Below are 20,785 nucleotides of genomic sequence, written 5' to 3' on the forward strand. Positions count from 1 at the left end.
CTAACGGAGGCCCGGGCCGCCTCCGGAGCTGCTGCTTGCGGAGAAGAGGCTGGTTGAGCTCCATCGTGCTCCCACACTGCTCGTGGGGCTGCTGGCTTTGCTGAACGGCGAGACGGGGCTCGGAGACGGGGAAGGAACGAAACTGAGAGCCCGGCCTCTCTCCCTTCTACCCCTCTTTTTGAACGGACTCGGCGACGCGTCTCCCATTCCACGAGACCAGGGAAAATCGGAGCCCTCAGACAGCCTGGAGAGCGGGCTGGCGGCGAGATCTGCCTGAACCGTCTCGCCCCTTTCGGGGATCTGCGCCGGTGGAAAATCCCCTACTGGAGAGACGCGTTCGTCGCTTCGAGAGAACTCTCCTCGAAACACAAATGAAGGAAAAGAACCGGAGGCACTGTGTCTCGGGTCCTCGACGCGAACAGTGAACTTCGAACGGAGAGAGGAACCCAACGCCGACAACTGACTGCGTTCGGGAAGACACCCCCCGGATGAGGGCGGAGCACCTTGGCTCGCCTGTCTTGAGAACGAGGTCTCCTGTCCCACAGAAGACTCTGGAATCAGAGACGTCTCGGGATGCATGCGGAGGCAATTTCTTTCGCTGAAGGACGGGGAGGCGCGCGAATCGCAGAGACCACGGCAACGGACGGCGCCGTCCCCTGCACAAGTTGAAGTGCCCAACTGAGGGGTCATCGCACGTGGAGTGACAGACCCATGCACGCTCGTCGAGATCTCTCCTGTCCTTAAGCTCGAAAGAGCGTCGAGGAAAGAGAAGAGAGGTTCGTGCTTGGACGCGTCGAAGGCCTCGTCTGTTTCTCTTCTGTCTTTCTCTGCATCTTGCGGGCGGGGGACGGTTGCCGTCGGCGCGGCGAGAAACGGAGAAGTCGCCGGCGGAGGCGAAGGTCGGACAGGGACAGCCGAGATCGAGAGAGAAGAGGAAAACGAAGAGTCGTGACAAAAAGGGTCAGAGAAAAAGCCCCTTCCTTCATCTCCGCTGCCGACTGACGCGGTGGACGCCGCGCAGTGTCCTGTTCGTCTCCGCTCTTCCGGCCTCGCCTTCTGGACACGAGAAGCCTTTTCGTCGGAGTCCAAGGCACGAAGATCCGACAAAACGCCACGCATCTGGTCATTCTCCTCTTTTTCCTCACGGCTGTTCCCCAGCCTTTCCTTCGCCTCCTCCCGACGGCGGCATCCGGGAAAGAGGGTCTGTCTCTCTGCGTCCGCCCCACTCTTCTTCCCCCGCCTCTCGCTCCCGCCTCCACTGTCCCCTTCTACTTGCGTCTCGTCCCTGTGTCTGCGTGTCTCTGCGCACCCCTCGCGCCATTCCCTTCTCTCGGTCTTTGATCGCGTGCTGTTCTCTCCGCCCGAAACTCCAAACACTCGCCGCTCGTCGCCCTCCCCTTCTGCCTCCCCAACGCCGTCGCGCTCTGGTTCCTCCCTTGGTGTGCTTGCCTGAGAAACTGAGGGGAAAACGGGACTCTCGCGCCTCCCCTCTTTGTCTCTGTCCTTTGCCGTTCCACCCGGAACTAGAGAGGCGGGCGTCGAGGCACTCGTACACCGACTCGTGCATCGCGTGCTCACTTCGCTCTCTAAACCGCATGCGCTCTTCGCGGCCCCCCGCTTGTCCCCTTCGCCGGTGAGCGACCCCGCTCCCTTCTCTCCACGCGCGCCTGTCTCCCTCCTCTCTTCTTGCGTCTGTTTCTGAGTCTCCTGCAGCTGCGCCTCGAGCACCTTCACGCGTTCTCTCTGTTCGCGGGCAAAGCGAACGAGCTCTGTCTCCCGCGCAAAACAAACTTCCAGAGCTTCCTCCAACCCGCGTATCCTCTCCGATTGCATTTCCTCGCCTCGCCGAGCCGAGCAGTTCCGCGGCCGCCCACAACACACGGCTGAGGCCGCCGAGCAGCACGGCGAAAAAGGAGACGGAGAAGGCAACTGAGACGGAGACGGCAGAGACAGAGTCCTGCAGTCCCCCTCTCGGGTGGGCCCCAGGACGGACCCAGGAGGCGGGAGGTTCCACGAGCGGCAGGGGGTTGTCGAAGGCCGCCGACCGAGGGGGGAAGTGATCGCGAAGCTGGGCGTGAGTTGCCGAGCGCGTTGCTGAGGAGGCATCGGCAGGAGCTTTCGAAGAGCCGTTGCCAGTCTGAAAAGCAAGGCCCACAGTCGACGGAGACACCGCGCGCGAGTTCACTCGATCGGGGTGCCGCAAAAACCCTGGTGGCGGTGTATCTACACAGGAAGGGATTTCACGGTCTTCGAAAACGGACGCATGCGCACTGTTGCGTCTCTGGCCTGCGAGAGAGAGAGACCAGCCGAGTGCCGCACGCTCGTGGGGCACGCGAGACCGACATCGCGCGCGCACGACTTTTTCGGCTGCTGGGCGCTTCGCCAACTGCCACGAAGGCTTGGGCAAAGCCCCTATCTACACAGAAGGCGGTTCCGGCAGCAGGAAATCCAGTCGATGCCTCCCCGCCCAGAGCTCCACAGAAACACTGTGCAAAGACATGACAAGGAAAGAGGCCCTCTCGACTACGCTGCGCAATATTGTCCAATTCTGCCTGTACAGCATGCCTCGTCCACGCACAAAAACATGCAGATTCAAATATACACGTATAACTATATGCATATACACATACATACATACCTGTAGGTGTAGGAACATGCAGAAAGAGCTATTTACATATGTGCATGAGCCTCTTTCCAGTGAGACAGATGAAGCGCGTAAAAGTGACAAGACGCCAGGCCGCTTTCCACTTGCTGTTGCGTTCTTGGAGCATTTTCAAAACCGCGCACTCACGTGTCACACTGCAGTTCTTTCTTCCTCAGAGCCACCTGAAGCCTCTGCACGATCCCCGTCAGGGCCCGGTTCTTCTCAGACGCGACTGCATGCAGGCGCTGCAGCCGCCGCAAAGCATCGCGATTTGCTTCAGCAGCCTGGAGAGAAAGAGATGGAGAGAAGCACTCAGTGGGGAAGGAAACGGAGACAGAGGGAGAGGAAAGAAATGGAAGACAGAGAGGGAGGCACAGAAGCGGGAGAGAACAGATTACCGAGAACGAGGATGGCGACGAAGACAAGAAAGAAAACTGGTTAAGCAAGCGAAGCCAGCAGAGGACGGGACCCCAGGAAGCAGCGATGCGCCTGCTGAAAGGGAGAAGATCCGGCTTGTTTGTTCGCGAGCAAGCGCGCTTACTTTGAGGGCGGAACTCTCGGCAGCTCGTCGCTTCCGTCTCTCTTCTCTCTCGGCCTCGGCCACAGCAGCCAGGGTCTCCTGCTGACAACGCCAGTCGCTCGCGCGTCGAAAGAAAAAGTCTTCCTGGTCCCAGTGCATGCTGAAAACGAGGGGAAACGCAGGAGAGAAGATACACCCTGCGAGGCCGAATGAGCGCTCCAAGGCTCCTTGACGCTTTAGCCGTTCGCTGCCCCGCGCTGAAACGCGCGTCGAGAGTGAGTCACGCGTCCGCCCGTAATCGAGTTGACCAGAGAGGCGCGCTCATGTCCTAGGCTGTGGAAGGAGAAACAGGGAATTGTGCTGTCCTACTGGAAGGAGGGGACCGAAACTAGCTGATGTGTTACCTTTTTTCTCTCTCAAGCTCGTGCACCAAGGCCTCGACCGTCTCCAGCAGAGCTGGGGGGACCGCCTCTGGCGCTTCCGGCCGTCTGCCTCTTCCCTCCGTGGCGCGACTGCCTTCTCGTGTCTCCGTTGAGGCGCTGGGCGTCGCCTGCTCCGTGTTCTCTGGAGAGAAATCCACGTTTCCAGAGAGACGCAAAAAAGGCAGAGACTCGAGAGGGTCCGCCTCGCGCAGCTGCGCATGCAGCCTCTGCGCCCAAGAGAGGAGATCTGGAGAGTCCGCAGGGGAAGAGGACGGAGGGAGAGAAGAATGCGAAAAGGAAGGGGGAGAAACGCGAGGTTGAGGCGAGTGCGTCGAAGAAGGCGACGAGGGGGTTCTGCTCCGAGAGAATGGAATGGCAAACTCTCCAAAGTCTTCCTTCCTCGCTCGCTCGGTTTCGCTGTCTCCAAACGCACGCCGGGTGTCTCGACAGCTCGGCCCGCGCGCTCCTTTGTCTCCCTCGACGCTTTGTTCGCCCTCGCCTCTCTCGCCTTCGAACACCGTCCCTTCCTCGTCTCTCTCCCGCTGCGCCGGGTCTCCCGTCTCCGCCCGCGCTTCTCTCTTTTGCGCTTCGTCTCCTCCGACCTCGAGGGCTACTCTCGGTGCGCCTCCGAGTGTCCGCTCCCTCGCAGCCTGAGTTCCGCGCGCCAGAGCCGGCACAACCCCCAGATTCGGGCAATCCGCATGCGTGCTCGGTTTTGGGGCTTGAATTAGGCCGCCTGGCCCAGCTTCAGACGAGAGACATTGCGACCGAGAAGAACGAGACGGAGAGTACGCGCACACGTCTTCTGGCTGAGGAGGGGAACAGCCACGGCCGGGAGGAACGACAGGCGGAGGAGCACGAGGAAGGAGACGAAGGGAAGAAGACGGCGTCAGAGACTGTCTCCTCTGTCGTGTGGGACGTTGAGTAGAAGAAGAGGAAGATGACGAAGAGCTGGAAGAAGAGGAAGAAGGGAAGCAGGAAGGAGGCAGAGCGGCAGAGGAATGTCGAAGCGATTTCGGAAAGAAAGAGATGTCGGAACGTGATGATGGCAACTGTCTCTCAGGCGGGCACCCGTTCGTCGAATGAGGGGAGTAAGGTGTGGAAGTCGCAAGAGGGGAAGATGACGACGCGGGAGCAGAAGGCGAGGCGAGGGGAGTGGAGACGACCTGGTCCTCCCAGATCGTCTCTTCATGACACACCACAGCTGCCATGTTTTGCGTTAAGTCAGATACTTAGTCCCAACACGTTTCCCCTGTAACAAACCCTCCACAAAATAGCGAGATCTGCAGGGTATACATCTCTGTCGAGAAAAGCGCACTGGGAGTTATTTCGTTCAGTCCGGATCTATTGCTCTCTGTTCACCTCTCTGAGACGCGCTTCCCTCCGCTCATCTTCCAGACGGGTGTAAAAAGTAAAAAGCAGAGAAGCTCTGTACGCCGCATGAAACAAATGTCCATTGCAAGTTTACCAGATCTGTCTCCAAATCCTTCTCCATCGACTGATACACGCATTCATATACCACATATATAAAAATGTATATACATATACACATCCATATGCATATATACATTCATACATACGCATATATATATATATATATATATATATATATAGGCCCGTCTCGGGGTCTTGCGTTTGAGGCGTTTGGGTGTTTTCCTTCGCTTCCTTTCTTGGGACGGTTACGAGCTAGTATTTCTTTTCCGTTCTCTTCGTATCCGTGCTTCGTTCCTTTTTCTCGAAGTGGTCTTTATCGCTCACGAGCCTGAACACGGAGAGCGGACGGTGGCAGATGGCCAGCGCTGTGTCGGCACGAGGCTCAGGGGGTTGCCTGTTTTTCGGCGCGCACGCGGTGGAAAAAAGGGGAAACGCGAAGAACTTGGAGACCTCCGCACAGCGGAAGCTCTCAGAGAAGACGCGAGCGTCGTTCGTGCGACGAATTCTGCGTGTCTCGCAGGTGCACACATTTCCGGACATCAATGCACAATCGGAGAGCGCCGAAGGATGAACCCCTCGTGACAGGTTAGTCTCCGAATATCAGCTCGAGAGATCCGGATCCACCTTACCCATCGCAGATCCTCTTTCGTCCCTTTCCCGGCGTTTTTGTCTTGTGGCAGCGGCGAATTTCAACTTCTCGCTCGCGTTCGTCCGCGCTGTCTGTGCGGGAGGGTGTGCCAGCTGTACGTACATCCGACGCACGGCGCCGCAAACGCGGGGGCGCTGGAATTCCAGCAAAAAATTGCGGAAAGTTCTCAGGAAAACGGACGGTTTTCTTTGTGTGTTCTGCCGCAACGCGTTTATCCGAAAGCAAAGAGAGTTGTAAGGCTGGAGGGACCGCCCTCCTCCGTTCTGTCCGTTTCTCGCGGACAGCTGGCTCAGCGTTGACGAGACTTGCGCGAGCGCGAGGATCTCCCTTTCTTTGTGTCTCCGCGTTTCCACGAGCTTTTACCGGCAGCCCCCAAGAGCTGGCACCGTCGCTTTTTCCGACGAATCTCGCGAATCCTTCTTTTCTCGTTCGAGCGATGATTTGCTCCACAAAGACAAAACGGGTTCGTCGTGCTCAGCCTTTCTTGGTCGGTACAGACCGCAGTTCACTTCCGCGGGCCAGCCTCTCGTTTCGCGGCACTGACGGCCGTTTCGCCTTCCGCTCTCGCTGTGGGCCCACGATTTGCGCGGTTCTCTTCGCGCCGAGTCTCGGGTCACAGGGCGAGAAAAGCAGTGAAAGTGTGCGTTTTCTCGTTTTTTTTAGAGAACGAGACGCTCGTCTGTGAGGAAAAAGCGAGGGTCCAGAGAAGGACAGGCGACCGGATCCGTCACTCTGTGGGGCATGCTTGCCGCCCTGTGTTCTCTTGCCACTGCGTTCCCGACTTTCAAACACTCAACAGTGTTAAATCGCTCCTTTCTCGCGGTCGTTCTCGTGTTTCGGAGACATCTTCACTTTTCAAAAGGCGCCTTCGTTGGGCTTGTGAAAATGCCTTTCTCCCATGCGCAACACGAACGCTGACTTCCATGTCGACGTGCGCATGTCCATCCGCCTCTCTAAACCCGTTTTGTGAACAGACACTGAAAATAAGCGGTCGACGTTTCCTGTACATTTCTATATCTTCTGTCATATATATATGGACATTTCACGGTTTCCTGGGCTTTTTACGGGCCTCGTTTTCCCTTTCTCTCTTCTCTTCATCGGGACGAAATCTGTGCTCCTCTGTGGACCAGGAGTCCTCATCTCGGCAGACGGCAGGGGAGAGCGCCCAAACAATAAGTCTTTTTCTCCGTCGACAAAATGAGAATTGAAAAGTGCTGGTTCTGCTCATCTAACATCTACCCCGGTACGTGTACGGGCGGCTTCCGTTGCAGAGACACAAGCGCGCCTTTCTCTGTCAGCTCTGTATCTGGACTGTCCTTTTGTCCCTTTCCCAAGAAACCTGGTCCATGTCGAAGCTCTTCTTCTATCTCCGTCTTTACTCGTCTCTCTTCCTTTCGCTTTCCTCCTATGTGTTTCTCTTTCTTTCGGTGCGTTCCTCTTCCTCTCCCTCAATCTCTTTCGCAAAGTAATTGCACGCTCGGCCTCCATCTCTCAGCGAGTTCACTTCTTCTTTTACATGTTGTCAAGTATCCATACTTGTCTCGTAGAAAAGATCCGCTTCCTTAGGTTCCTGCTCCGTTTCCTGCCTACATGCCTCTGTGCAGCGAGTTGCGAATCGATCTTGGGTCTATGCTTATTAGATTTGCATGCACGTACGCAAACCTCTGTTTTTCGTCTCATGAGCTCTCTGTTCCTCCCTATATCTATCCCGCTCTAGCTACATTCACATGCAACGCTTTGTGCGTGCATCTTGGTATATGCCTCTCTGTATATGTGTCTATATATATATATATATATATCTTTACGTAAACCCGTATACATTTCTGTGTATATGTATCATTTTATATGTAGATGCAAGCGTATATATTTATATGTATAAATACATTTTTGTGTATGTATCTTTCTGTGAATTCATGCCCCTTTGTCTCTTCATTGAGGTTTTGTTTTGTACCACTGCTGCGCGCGAGTGCACGCGCAATGCAACGTAGGTCTATCCCTTTGTATCGCCTGCCTTCTGACGGGAATGACAACCGTACGTTTTCACAAAAACATATCTATTTTTCTTTTGTAGGCCTGGCCACACATTTTAGGGCACTTTGAGGTCTCTCAAGATGTGTTTGTCCTTTGCGTCCCCCTCTATGTGTATATCTGTGTTTTTACGTCTGCGGGTGCGTTTCGTTATACTCGCGCGTTTCTGCCGCGCCTCCCGCCTTTTGCGCACAGGCCACGGGGTGGTCTTCGTGCGGAGCGACGCGAAGATGTTTCGTTTTTGCCGCTCCAAATGCCACAAACATTTCAAAGCGAAGCACAACCCGCGAAAGTTCAAGTGGACAAAGGCGTACCGCAAGGCTGCAGGTGAGCCGGGAGAGCGAGAAGATAGGGAGAAACAGAAGATCACACAGCGAGAGCGAGGCAAAGAAGACACAGGGAAAGCGGAGCATGTGCGGCAGGAGGAGACGGAGACGAGGACGAGGGAGAAAAGGAGCACGAGGAGAATAAGAGGCAGGAGAAGAAGAGGGAAGATGGGAACCTGGAAGAGGTGAAGACCTGAAAATACAGAGGAGGGAGCAGAGAAGAAGCAACAGGAAAAGACGATTAGGAAGAGGAACAGAGACGAGAGAAAGAGAGGCGCAGGAAGAGGCGCGGCCCGAACCTTTTGTTTTGTGTGCGGGTTTCCGTCGACAACCTCTCTCTTGATATATATAGATATATATATGGTATGTATATATGAATGCCTTTCTAGTTCTTCCCCCTTGTGTGTGCTTCTTCTCCTAGGCAAAGAATTGGCGGTTGACGCGACGTTTGAGTTTGAGCAGAAGCGCAACACGCCGGTTCGATACGACAGAGACTTGTACGTGAAGACGATTAAGGCGATGAAACGCGTGGACGAGATCAAACAAGCGAGGAAGGAGCGTTTCTACATGCAGCGGATGCTGGCTGCGAACGAGCGAAACGAAGAGAAAGACTACAACGAGCTGGAGAAGAGCGAGAAGCTACTGTTGCGCGAGGGACAGATTCGCAGAGAAGAGGAGAGACGGAGAGCAAAGATCGCCGAAGCCGAGAAAGAGGAGGCTCTCGTCGAAGAGGACGAAGATGCGGTACGCGCGAGACACCTAGCGAGGAGAGAGAACGCGCGTAGTTTCAGCTAAAACTGCTGGATTTCAATATCCTACAATAAGGTTCTTCCACATCAGTTATGGCCTAGGCGTAATAAATGAATTATACCTCGTATGGGCAGCGAGAGAAACCAACTACTCGAATGCGAGTATGGTCAGTCTCCTGAGACAAGCACGCTCAGGCACAGCGCGAAAACGAATGGAGGCAACGGTCACCCGCGAGAGACAGGAAAGCAGTGGCGATGCCCCGTTCTGTCGTCTCGTCGTTTGGGGTGTATTTCTCCGCCTGCGCTCTTTGTGCGCCTGTGTGGTCATTTGCGTCTTTTCAGGAAATGGAGGAAGAGAAACCGGCACTGCGCAAGTCGAAGCAGAAGGCCCTCGTGCAGCAGACGACGGGCCTCGAGTCTGGCTGAAAAGAGAAAACGCGAAAAGAAGAGCCGTTTTCGGCGTCTTCCCGTCTCGTGTTCTCCGGTTGTCTTCGTCTGGCCTCTGGTCTCTGTCTCTCTGGCTTTTCGACCACGCGTTCGTCTCTCTCTTCTCGACTGTTTTCCTCTCCTAAGCTCTGATCTCTTTCCTCTCTCCTGTCTCAGCTCCTCTCGGTCCAATTCTTTGGAAATGCGGCACTCGCGCGGCTCTCCGGCGCTGTCTGCGCGCGCTGGCGTGTCGCCGGTTCGTGCTCGTTTCTGCTTCCCTTTTTTGCCCCTCTGGCTCTTTCTGTTTCGGCTCTTGTTCCTGTCCGTAAAGAAACCGTGTTGTCAAACAGTCTCTCGCATGCAGTGCGCCAAAGGCCCTCCGTAGCGGCCACGGCGCGCGGACGGTAACCTTGCGAGCGAGTGTCTCGCCTCGCCTTCTGCGGGGCAACGCGTCAGAAAAAAGACGAGGCGTAGAGAAGGCGTCGGGTCTTATGAGACCTCGCGGCTCTGCGCCGCGTTCTTCGCTCTCCCTGGGTGCTGCGCAAGAGAGCCGGTGGCGTCAGAACGAGAAAGACAAGACGCGTCCGTTCAGCTCGTGGACGCGTTTGTTGAGGCCGTAAATTAGCAGAGAACTAGGGACAGCGCGAAAGAAGTATCTCGCATCACAGCGACGGCGGTGGGAAGACGAAAGAACAGAGAACAGGAAGGGACAGGAAGAAACCGGAGAGACGGAGGCAGGGAAAACGTAAAGCGGGAGGAAAGAACGGCGAAAGACAGCCGGAGAGGCACCATTTGAAGGCGCTCCCTGCGTCGACTTTCGGCACCGCCAGACACTTTTTCCACCCAACAAAAACCGTTTGGAGGCCAGTACAATCGCGCTGTCTACGCACACGAGAAAAAAACACTCTCTGGTCCTGCCTTCCCTCCTTGCGGCCTTCAGCATGTGTTCTTTTTCGTTCTCTCACGGTCGCGGTCTCTTTCACGCGCGTCCGAGAAACGTTTCTTTTGATAACCCCTCGTGAACAGGATCTTTCGAGGCGGCGCACAGGAACACAAACAGATGGAGACATGGACAGAAAGAAATCGCACCTCTAAACACACTTTCTACATATACATATATTTGTATGCTTGTGTATGCGTAATACTTATGTGTCGCTATTTGATACCAAGCACGTGTATGTAGTTATCATCATCTGGATATATTTATGGATATATATATATATATATATTTATGGATATATATAGATATATGGAGTTTTAAGATGAACTTGACAAGAAGTAGATCGGATAGTATCCAAGAAACTGCACGTAAGGAAAGCTACGTGCAGACATCGTCGAAGAGCCCTGCGTCGCAGCTCTGGAGAAGGACTTCTCGTCTCATCCTGTCGAAAATACACACAACACGCGAGACACATTTCACATTTCACACGCAGTTTCTCTCTCATTCTCTATTGTGCACCAATCTCTGTCTCGTTTCCTTCGCCGCCTCGTCCACCGCTGCTTGTCACGGTCTCTGCCTGCCGCTCTTCCCTCCTTTCTCCGCTTCCTTCGAACGGGCTCCTGTCTTTTTGTCTTCTGTGGTTCGTTCTTTCCTTTCTCCTTCCTTCCGTCTCTCTTCTTTTCTCTCCTTGTCTTCTCCGGACCTACCGGGCGCAACAGCTTCCGGCAGTCTTCCGCCCTACGAATGCGCTCTCCAGAAAGGATATTTTCGCAGGTGGGTGAGAGGCAAGTGTGGATTCCGAGGGGAAAGACGTTACTGTCGATGTTGCTGAAGCGGCAGGAACTGCATGCGTGTTTTTTTCGCTATGGGAAGTGTATTCGTAAAGGTACGCGCAACCCGAGTATGTCGCCACGAGCACCTGGGAGGCACAAAGGAGAGATCGAAACGAGAGAAGAACCTTGAGAAACGAAAGAGCAAAAAAAGACGGAACCTTGCTGTCTAGACACTAGGACATATGGTCACCAAAAGCAAGTCGGGAATCCATTCTTCAACCGAATCACGCCACGCGGAGAAGGCTCGAAGCCTCTTGCGCAAATCAAGATCGCAGCGCCCGCGCTGATCTACATTTCGAGAGAGACGCCCTCAGAGGACCGGGGGAAGTTTCGCTGCATACGTCTCTTCTTCCAGGCTGAGTTGAAGTTACTGTGCCCCACACGAGGTGCGTCTTCTCCAAACGTTCCAGACTTTGAAGTCCATATCTCTCTTCCTTCTCACCTGGATGCTTCTCTCTCCCGGGAGGCCCGAGGAGACACCCGCGGGGACAGAGGAGACACTTCGAGAAGGGCGAGGACACAGTTCCTGGGGAGATGTGGGGTCGGCACCGAGGAGAACGGCCACGCATTGGCGCGAGCTGAGCGTCACATGCAAACCGACACTTGAACGCTTGCATTTTTCTCCAAGTGGGATCCTCCGCTTTTACAAGCAAAAACACCGACCAGAGATCTTCTCACGATCACAAAAAAGGGCGATGACAAACAAAGTGCGGAGTGTCCAAACTCGGAGATATACCCGTCATCGCAGAGATCAACATATCTGCATGGAAATACAAAAGCTAAAATGTATACACCTGTTCATCGTGGGTGAAACAGATGCGTATGTACATAGGTGCAAATTTATTCGTGTATTGAAGTGCAAGTGTCTTATTGTCTTATTTGTGGCAATATACATGTATAAATATGTGCATGTGTATACCGTCCTTCAGTGGGAGCAATACCGCCAGCGTAGTCTTGAAGAGGCTGAATGTCTGTTACAGAAGGCAGTTGCTGCTGAGTCCAAAAGAGTCCAGAATACGTGTCTGCTTATGTTCGTCGCTACATCTCTAGCTGCAAATCTTGTCTATCCGTCGACACGCTTGACTACATATGTCTCTATCCACATATATATGTACTTGCCCATACACACACAACTGCCGGTGTACATATTTAGATATCTATTTTGCTCTCTACCGCTCGCGCTGTCCTACATATACATACACGTATGCATATCTGTTTGGATTCCCGTCATGCACAGAATGTGTCTCCATAGAAACAACGAAACACATGCGCTGCAAAACCGTATTGGAGGCGAGGAGACAGAAAGAGAAAGAGGAATCTTCGACGGCGGTGTGTTCCTTACAGGCGATTGTTGAAGCGAGGCAGTTCGAGGTAGAAGCAGCAGCTCTGAGCCTCCACCAGTGCCTCGCCCCCCGGAACGAAGAAGGAGAGAAGGGACGAGACAGCAGACTGCAGAGACAGGAGACACGACAAATGACTTCCTGTTTTCGCGTCAAGGTCTTGAGGTTGGAGTTCTTCGTCTTCCGTTCGTGTCGTCCCGTAAACGCTTTCTCTCAGTACCCTTCTCCCTGGCTCTCTCTGTCTCGCCCTTTGTCTTGCGTGGCGTCGCGCTCACGTCTCGCCTCGGCCTCGGCAACTTCCACGTCTCCGCTCCACGTCTTCACCGTCTCCTTTTCTCTTTTCTCCTTTTAAACAGCCCCCGCTCAACTCCTTCCCTCTTCCTTCCCCCTTACCGTGGCGTAACTTCCGATAGCCGTCGCCAGCGAGCCTGCCTCTCGTCGACCTCTGCGTCTCTCCCCTTCGTCGCCGTGCTGCGTCGCAACCTCCACAGAAGAAGAGCAAGACGCGAAGGCCGCAGAGGAAGACGAAACTGCGTGGTGCCGTTCCCCGATGACACTCATCGCTTGTGCAGAAAGTTGGTAAGACGATGGCGTCGCGTTGCGGAAGCGCCCACCACCTCGCGACGAGAGAGAGGGGTCAGGCTGCGTGGGACACGAAAAAACGCGACTGTCAGGTTCCGGCGTGCGTGGAGCGAAAGACGACACAGCAGCACCCTGCGGTGTATGGACACCTGAATGGCGAGAGCCAGAAGATGTGGAAGCTGAAGGCAGCTGGAAAACGTATACAAACCCGTCGCCACCTAGAAAACAGACAGACACACAGAAAGCAACATGTACAGAAAGAGGCACAGAACGAATTGCAGATTTCTTTCCCTCATCGCTCTTCGTGGCCGTGATCTCTGGCCCTCTCCCACTCTTGACCCTCTCTCGTCATTTTGTCCCTGTCCTTCGTTCTTTGTGTCTTTCTCTCCGTGTCCTTCTGCGGCCTCTGTTCCTCCTGGCGACTCACCTGTCGCTGTGAGCATCGAGCCTGCGGCATCAAACGCAAGGTGTGGAAGTCTCGGCCCTCGCTCTCTGTCGTAAGCAACTGCAGCTGCTAAGCAGGCTTCCTGGTTGATCAAGATCGCGACTTGTCGCCGGCATTTGCTGCATCTTCTCTCTCCGCCTGTTCGTTCTTGAGCGCCTGCTTCCGACTGACCGTCTGACAAGAGCCTTTCCTCTTGTTCCTGCTCCACGGCTTCCAGCGCAGACTGCGCAGGGTCGTTCGTTTCTTCTGGAGGCGTGTCTGCTCGGCGCTTTCTCCTCTCGCGCCCGTCTTCAACGCGCCTCCGATACACCCCTCCGTAGGCGTGAACTTCTGTCTCCTTGACTGGGACAGAGTGTCTCTGCTCTTCTGTGTGAGGATGGGCTGCCATGACACCCCACCACTGGTCGTCTTCGCGTTTCTCGCGCTCTCTGTCGTTTCTCTTCTCTCTGCGTCGCCCTAGCACCATCCACTCGTCTGGGTCGGTGTCCCCTCTCCTGTGTGAGTCGCCGCGAGCACCGGCGCGAGCCAGCGCCGCTCCTCTCCCCGCGGGCTCCGCGCCTTCCCCCTTTTCTCCTCCTTTTGTGTCCTTTCCTTCTGGGGCGTCGCTGCGGCTCTCCTCGCCGTGCTCCCGGGCGAAAGCGTCTTTCTCACGAAGAACACAGGCATCATCCCAGCCCTCAGAGGCGCCGAGGATGTGTGTCTCGCGAGGACTGCTGCTGAATCTAATGTCCTTCCTCTCTACTCCCACACTTCGCGGCTCTGGCGTTGCGTCTCTTTTGTCCCCCTTTTTTCCATCTCCGTCCTCAGTTCCCTTCCTGCCTGGAAGAGGTCGCATGCAGCCAACCACGACGCGTTCAGCCACGCGCGCGTGTTCTCGCTCGGCTTGTCGACCTTCTCGCGCGTCTTCTTGCTTCCCGTCTTCGTCGGTAGCGCCTCGTCTTTCTCGGAACGCAGAAGGGGCTGCATGCACAGCTGACCACGCGGACAGTTCCTCTGCATTAGACAGAGAAGCGGAAGACGCGCAAGAAGAGGAAGAAGCGGCAGAAGAAGAGGAACAAGCGGCAGAAGAAGAGGAAGAAGCGGCAGAAGAAGAGGAACAAGCGGCAGAAGAAGAGGAAGAAGCGGCAGAAGAAGAGGAAGAAGCGGCAGAGGAGGAAGAAGAGGAAGAAGAGAAAGAGAAAGGGGGAAGATTGGGACAGGTTTGTCGCGCTGTCTGATTCGGAGGGTTCGGGCTGCCTGACGCATCCAAGACAAATATGGAAGGGAGGATTCCCTCGGCGAATTCTTCTGCATCTGAAATGCCTCGCGACGGTTCGACGCCTTCCAGCTCTCCGGAGCCGCTCGAAACAGCGCATGCAGCCCCGCTGTGCAGATCGAACCCGCTCGGCTCGCCTAGGATATAGAACGAGGCGAAATGGGTGCCTGCGGCTGTAGTCGCGGAAGAGCCCAGAACGTGTGCGGGCTCGTCCTCTTGTCCGTTTGCCGCATCTCCACTCGGGCGTTTCTCCTCTGCCTTTGCAGCGCTCTCAGCCGAAAGGGGGTGGCGCGAACAAGAGGCGCCGAGCGCAGAAGAAGCAGAAGCCGAAAGGAGGTCGCGAGAACAAGAGGCGCCGAGCGCAGAAGAAGCAGAAGCCGAAAGGGAAGACGGGAAGACTCCACGCCCTGTCGCGTTTCGCCGCCGTCGCCCCTTCTCGTGTCTTTTGTTCTCTTTCTTCGGCGACGGCAAAAGTGTATAAAAAGCCGCGTCTTCCGTAGGCGCATCTTCCTGCGAAGCGTCTTCTCGAGAACACGTCCCCGCCAGAGGTTCTCTTCCTGGCGCTCTTTCCACGTTTCCCCTCGTCCCTTCCTCGCTCTCGCCGACTCGATCTCCTTCGGCAGTCCTCGCCTCGCTGTCAGCGTCTCCAACGCAACTCCAGTCAGAATGTGCGTTCCGTTCGTCTCTCCTTCCTTTTGCTTCTCGCTCCTCTCTCTCTTCGTCTCGTTCTTCCGTCGCTTCTCTTTGTTTCGCTGCGTGAGAACCGGAGAGGTCTTCCCGGTGTGCGGGCGATGCGCCTCTTGCCTGAAGTCTCAAATCTTTCGCTCGTCCGTTTTCGTCTTCCTTGTCGTTGGTCCCCTCGGCCTTCTCCGTCTGAGATTCTCCACCCGCCCCAAGCGAAGGCACCGAACCTTCGTCTGCATAGAGGAACACTTCTTCCTTCTCGCGTCCGTCGTCCTGGAAGAGACGGTTCCTTCCACCCTCCTGCTTCCCTCTCTCTTCCTCCTCTCCCTCTTCTCCTCCCTCGTCTTCCCCCTCTTCGCCTTCCTTGTACTCACTGGACGACGCCTGCAGCAGCCGCCATTCTTCCTGTGCGTTCTCTGGCTCGTCGCCTATCTGCGAGATCTCAGACAGACTGTGTCGCCTCTCCCTCGAACGACTTTCCGTTTCTTCCGCCCAGGCGCTTTCCGTGCACTCTCTCTGCACCACTGCGCCCTCGGCCCCGCTTCGGTCCCCGTCGCCGGTGTCTCCTGTCTCCGTCTCCTCTTCGTCGCGCCTCTCGCCGGGGTCGTCTCTCCAGGCAGAGTCGCTCGCCGCGTTCGAGGCGTACGTTTCCTGGGTGAGGGGCAAAAACGGATGCGTGGAGAGAAGCGAGCACGCGAGAAGGCGCTCGCCTCGAGAGGCCGGAATGCGGCCGACGCCCCGTGGCGAGCTGCGAGGCCACGCGAGGCTGCGCTCGCCTCCAGAGCGCCGGCGGCTGCACGCAAACGCCCAGGAAGCCGAGCGAGACACCGGAAAACTCCGGCGTCTCGTGGAAGAGACGGAAAAAGAGGGAGAGGACGGAAGCGACACGGAAGAAGAGGCTGGGATAGATCGCGTTTTCTCCTCGCCTCGAGTCCCTTCCAGAGAAGCGTCGACGGCGAACCGCGAGGCAGCGAACGCGTGGGAATGCATTAGAGGCGAAGAAGGAAACACGGCTGACGCGAGTGGAGGGCCGTTGGAGGCTGAAACGGGCGCAGAGGCGGCAAGAAGCCTGTCTCGCGTATCGAGCTTTGGGGTGTATCTCCCTGTCTCGGCTCCTGCGGCCGCCGCCTCCGTCTCAAGGTCCACTGCCGCGTGCTGAAGCGCACTCGGTGGTATCAACCGAGAAGGACAGGCGGCAGAAGGACGCGAAGGCGAGGCAGCCGAGGAAACTTTGGCCGGGAGGAGAGGGAGACGCGACGCGCCCTCCGTCGCCTCGTGCAGAGGCGTCGATGGACTGTCGGTAACGGCAACAGCTCCCCGAGGCGAGGTAACGCCCTCGCGAGGAAGGTCTGGTGATTCTGGAGACTCACCGCGTTCTGACATCTTTTGTTTCGCTCCCGAACTGAGCGTCTCGACGGTTCCCAGTGGTATGTCGCCCTCTCCTGAATTCGCCTCCTCGCATGCTTGTTCAGCCGTCCCCATGGTTTGCAACTTCTCCTCTGCGCCTTGGTTCCCCCGGGCTTCTTTCGCCTTCTGTTTCTTCTTGGTGTTCCCCTTTCGAATTCGCTGTTGCTCAACGTGGCTGCACGCTTCCTTAGAAAGCGTTGCCGAACAAGAGGCTCCTAGCAGGCTTTCTGAGGCAGCGCCTTCTGTCTCTCTCCTCTCTTCGCTCCGCACTGTCCCTTCAACCTTTGCGTCTTCGCTCGAAATCGCATCTGCGGCCTTCCTCTGGTTTTCGTCTTTACTCTCGTCCGTCTCGGTCGTCTCTCTGTCTCTGTTTCGCTTGATGGTTACCGTGGCTGCCGCCTCCGCGAGGCGCAGAGAAGCGGCGCGGTTGTCTCTTCGTCCGTTCTTCCGCTTCGACTTCCCATACACCGGAATGCCAGTGGAAGAAGAGGAAGAAAAACGAGACGGAGAAGAGGCGGAAGACGAAAAGGAAGCGGCAGAAGAGGAAGAAGAGGAAGAAGTTGAAGACGCGGAAGAAGACGAAGACGCGGAAGAAGAGGAAGAAGAGGAAGAAGCGGGGGAAGACGAAGAAGAGGAACACGACGAAGAATAGTGAGACGACGCGCAGGGAGGAGGATGCACGGGAGAAGAAAGCGTCGAGGAAGAAGTGTAGGAAGAGGCAGAAGAACGGGAAGTGGATGGCGGCGGAACTCCCAATGCCGGCGCGTCCTGAAAGAGCAGATCCTTGTCGCGGCCGATGGCGGTTTCCCCAGACGCTGAAGGTACAGAAGAACTTCGAGGGGAGAGGAAACGCGCACTGAGAGGCGTCGCGAAGCCTGAAGCGGGGCGACCTGCCAGAGACGGCGTAGAAGGGTGAGAACTCACCGGTGAAGGCAACGTGTCCGTTTCCACAAGCTGCGGGCCGCTGTCTCGTCCTTTTTGCGGAAACAAGGCAGACGAGCTGTACGCGTCTGGAGATCGCGGCGAAGAAGCGAAAGACGAGGGCGAAGAAGGCGAAGAGGACGAGCAGGAGACAGAAAGAGTGGAAAGTGTGTACTCGATTCGGCGGCCGGCGCGGAGTTGGCGTGGACGATGAGAAGACTCTTTGACGCTCTTCTTCAGAGGAAGCGAGATGGAGCCTTGTGGCGAGGGCCGACTCAAACGCAAAGTCGCGATCGCAGTCAAATCAGGGACGGAAAAGACCCGCGCAAGCGTCGCCTGCGTCGAAGATTTGAAGATTTCAAAAGCCGAGAGAGAAAAAAGGACAGGAGATAGAGACCATTGATGCTAGATGAAACAAGCGAGAGGTGGGCCGAAAAGGCAGGCCCAACCAAGGGACGGCCGAACGTCTAGGCATTCGGAAACGCGTGGACGAAAACGCACTCTGGAGTGAAAACGGGAGCCAGCCGCATCACAGAAAACTCAGCCTTATCCCGGTGTACGTACACTCGACCGGTCTGCTGGTACCGGTCAGATGAACCCTACGCCGACCTGAATCTTTTCAAGCGTACGTTCACCAGCCTATTTTCGCAAAGGGCCTTTCTAAACAGTCTCCAAAAGCGCGTTCTACGTTCCTGATGCTCACACACGCATGCGTATATGAGTGGCTGATCGGTTTCTGTGGGGTCGCCTAGAGCCGCTTGGGCTCTGGAAAAGGGTAAGCTGTTTCACGAAGCGAATGCGGTCTGCTTACTCTGGAGGAGAGCGTCGCCAGTCGCGACCCCGACTCGTGGAAGTTCATCGCAGTGAGGCGGTGCCTGTGAGCTGTGCGCCAGCCTAGACAGCGAAGCGAAGAGAGATCGAAAAGGAAGACAACCCCCGGAGGCGACGCCGAAAAAGACGGGAAGGTGGACGAGAGAAAAGAGGGCTCGGCCGCAGCTGACAAAGACGCCACAGACGGCAGCCGCGTCGTCGCATCGCAACGCAGTGGAGTGGAAGAGGAAGTCCCTGATGACCTGGCGGGATGTGGAAAAGAGAAAAGCGCACCGAGTGAATACAGCGGACTCGCCACTCCCACGGAGAGACCTCTAGAGTTTTTGATTCGCATGCAGAGGCCTGAAACGCTCGAAAGAACGGGGACCGGCGGGATGCCTCCAACCTTCGGGAGGCTGACTAAAAACCGGTCGTGTGTCCATGCCGGTACATGAGTCGCTATATGCACCTGTAAATATTTGTGTATGGGCAAGAACAGCGCATGTGCAGGGACATCATTGGCTGCAAAGGCGGGTCTCAGACTCACTGCAGCGACGCTGGAGACGCTCTTCCTGAGCATACTCACGACGCGTATGTACCCATGTTTATGACACGGGCAGATATATATATATATATATGGACGCCGAATCCGGGGCGAAACCTCAGTTTTGAGCCCTGGCTGAGCACTGGCAACTCCTCTGCATCTGGAAGCAATGTGTTGAGGAAAGAAGCACGTGTTTTTCTCTGCTAGGCTGTCGAACGCCTGTCCCTGTCTTACCGTCTCTTTGCACCGGGGACGGCCAAGAAGCTGTGTTGAGGAGTCCAGCAGACTGCACAGACAGCGTCTCCTTCGCGCCCCCCTTTTCCTCCGCCTGCTGCTTCGGTGGCAGCTTCAACTGCTTTCTTTCTTCTGGATTTTTCTTCGGCTTGGTCGTGGATCCCCTCTCTTGCGCGTCGACTCGACCGCTCATTTTCTCCAGGGTGTGTCCTGTCTCCTGACCGTCTGGGGCACCCCACCACAACTGCAGGCTTCAGTCCAGGACCCCACAGTTCGCCTTCGTCGTCCTCCTCGTCTTCTTCTTCCTGTTCTTCTCTGGAGAGCTTCCCATAGTAGCCCTCAGTTGTCTCCGTCGAGGCGATCGCCTGCACCACTGTCTCCGCGAGGGCCTTAGTGGCGAGAGCGGCGGGACGGAAGAAGTCCACGGCCTTCTCTGCTGGCGACTGGTGCTGCAGGTGCGGGGCCGGGAGCGGCTCCAGAATGAAGAGCTGGTCGCGCCGAACGATGTGGAGAAGCTCTAGACTTTGTAGAGCAAAAAAGTGGATTTCTCGGTGGAGGAAGACCACCAGACGCTCTGGCGTCAAACGCAGCGCAGCAACCGCGTCTGGGAGAACCAGAGACGCCTTAACGGCCTCCATGCCCAAGCTGCTTTCCCCGGGCATAAGTGCACATGAGCTACAGGGAGGCGACAGCGACGAAGCTGAGGGCGGGGTGACGCGGCAGTTGAAAAGGGTCAAGAGCCGACGGCTTGAGGTCGGCGACAGTCCGCTCCCTGCACATACAAACAGGGAAACGTACTGCCCCGGCACCACTGGAGTTCGCATGGCAGTGCTGAGGGGGACACTGTGAAACGAGGAGATTCAGGGGAGGTGCTTTGAAGAGAGAAGGCTACCGGCCGGAAAATCAATTCCGATCCCGCTAGCATGCGGTGGCAACTTGCGGCCAAGGAGACGCAAGCACGGAAGCAAGAGCGAGGATAGGTCACTGCACGGAGTATGCCTCAGAAATGTAGAGTAAACAGACGAGAACTTTGCTTTCGATGAGACACGTGTCACATCCACGCACAGGGACATTCTAACACGCCTATGCACCTGAAGTGATTGCCGTGCGTTGGCGAAGAAAGGCAGCCGAAGGAGGGAGCGGAAGAAGAGAAACGGAGCGGAGCGACGACCGGAGGAACAGAGAGAAAGGAAGACTTTTACGCGCCCGGTTGGACCCAGCAGGAAGCCCCCCCCCCCCCCCCAAATATGTGGACCAGAGTGACACTCCAAACTATTTTTTCCTGAGCAAGGCGTATCTGAAAGGTAACATGGTTTCCTTGAAAAGCGTATTCAAGGAACGGACTCTCATCAGGCATGCACTTTTAGTATTTATGTTGTGGAGATGCTTATGAAACATCAATGCCGATGAATTGTTTTAGTAACGGAACAGCCCCCCGTCCACGATAGCAGACAAAAGAAACACAAGAGTCTTTTTTGTAGTCCACTCGGTATGCACACGTGTTGAAGTGAAGGCTCACCGACTATGGCAACGAGACTCGTGCGGAGAAGCATTTCCACCAGAGTTACTGGGCCACACGCGCAGGTGTACAT

At 55.9% G+C, this 20,785-nt stretch overlaps 3 protein-coding genes across 3 annotated transcripts; 1 reads left to right on the plus strand and 2 right to left on the minus strand.

Moving 5' to 3' along the window:
• Nucleotides 1–4,797, minus strand: NCLIV_017690 (conserved hypothetical protein; the record flags this gene model as incomplete). Its single annotated transcript, XM_003881961.1, has 4 exons — nt 1–2,137; nt 2,792–2,928; nt 3,186–3,324; nt 3,569–4,797. 4 exons carry the CDS (start codon nt 4,795–4,797, stop codon nt 1–3), a joined length of 3,642 nt encoding a protein of 1,213 aa, XP_003882010.1.
• Nucleotides 4,798–6,866: 2,069 nt separating this feature from the next.
• NCLIV_017700 (putative 60S ribosomal protein L24) lies at nt 6,867–9,198 on the plus strand (the record flags this gene model as incomplete). The annotated part of the gene is made up of 4 exons (XM_003881962.1): nt 6,867–6,912; nt 7,893–8,024; nt 8,445–8,767; nt 9,115–9,198. The coding sequence occupies 4 exons, from the start codon at nt 6,867–6,869 to the stop codon at nt 9,196–9,198; spliced, it is 585 nt and encodes a 194-aa protein (XP_003882011.1).
• Nucleotides 9,199–10,516: 1,318 nt separating this feature from the next.
• On the minus strand, nt 10,517–20,785 carry NCLIV_017710 (conserved hypothetical protein; the record flags this gene model as incomplete). Its single annotated transcript, XM_003881963.1, has 9 exons — nt 10,517–10,580; nt 10,846–11,057; nt 11,414–11,549; nt 12,314–12,420; nt 12,705–13,111; nt 13,321–17,862; nt 18,417–18,670; nt 19,194–19,990; nt 20,717–20,785. The coding sequence occupies 9 exons, from the start codon at nt 20,783–20,785 to the stop codon at nt 10,517–10,519; spliced, it is 6,588 nt and encodes a 2,195-aa protein (XP_003882012.1).

This window comes from Neospora caninum, chromosome VI (assembly GCF_000208865.1).
Source record: "Neospora caninum Liverpool complete genome, chromosome VI".
NCBI lineage: Eukaryota > Apicomplexa > Conoidasida > Eucoccidiorida > Sarcocystidae > Neospora > Neospora caninum.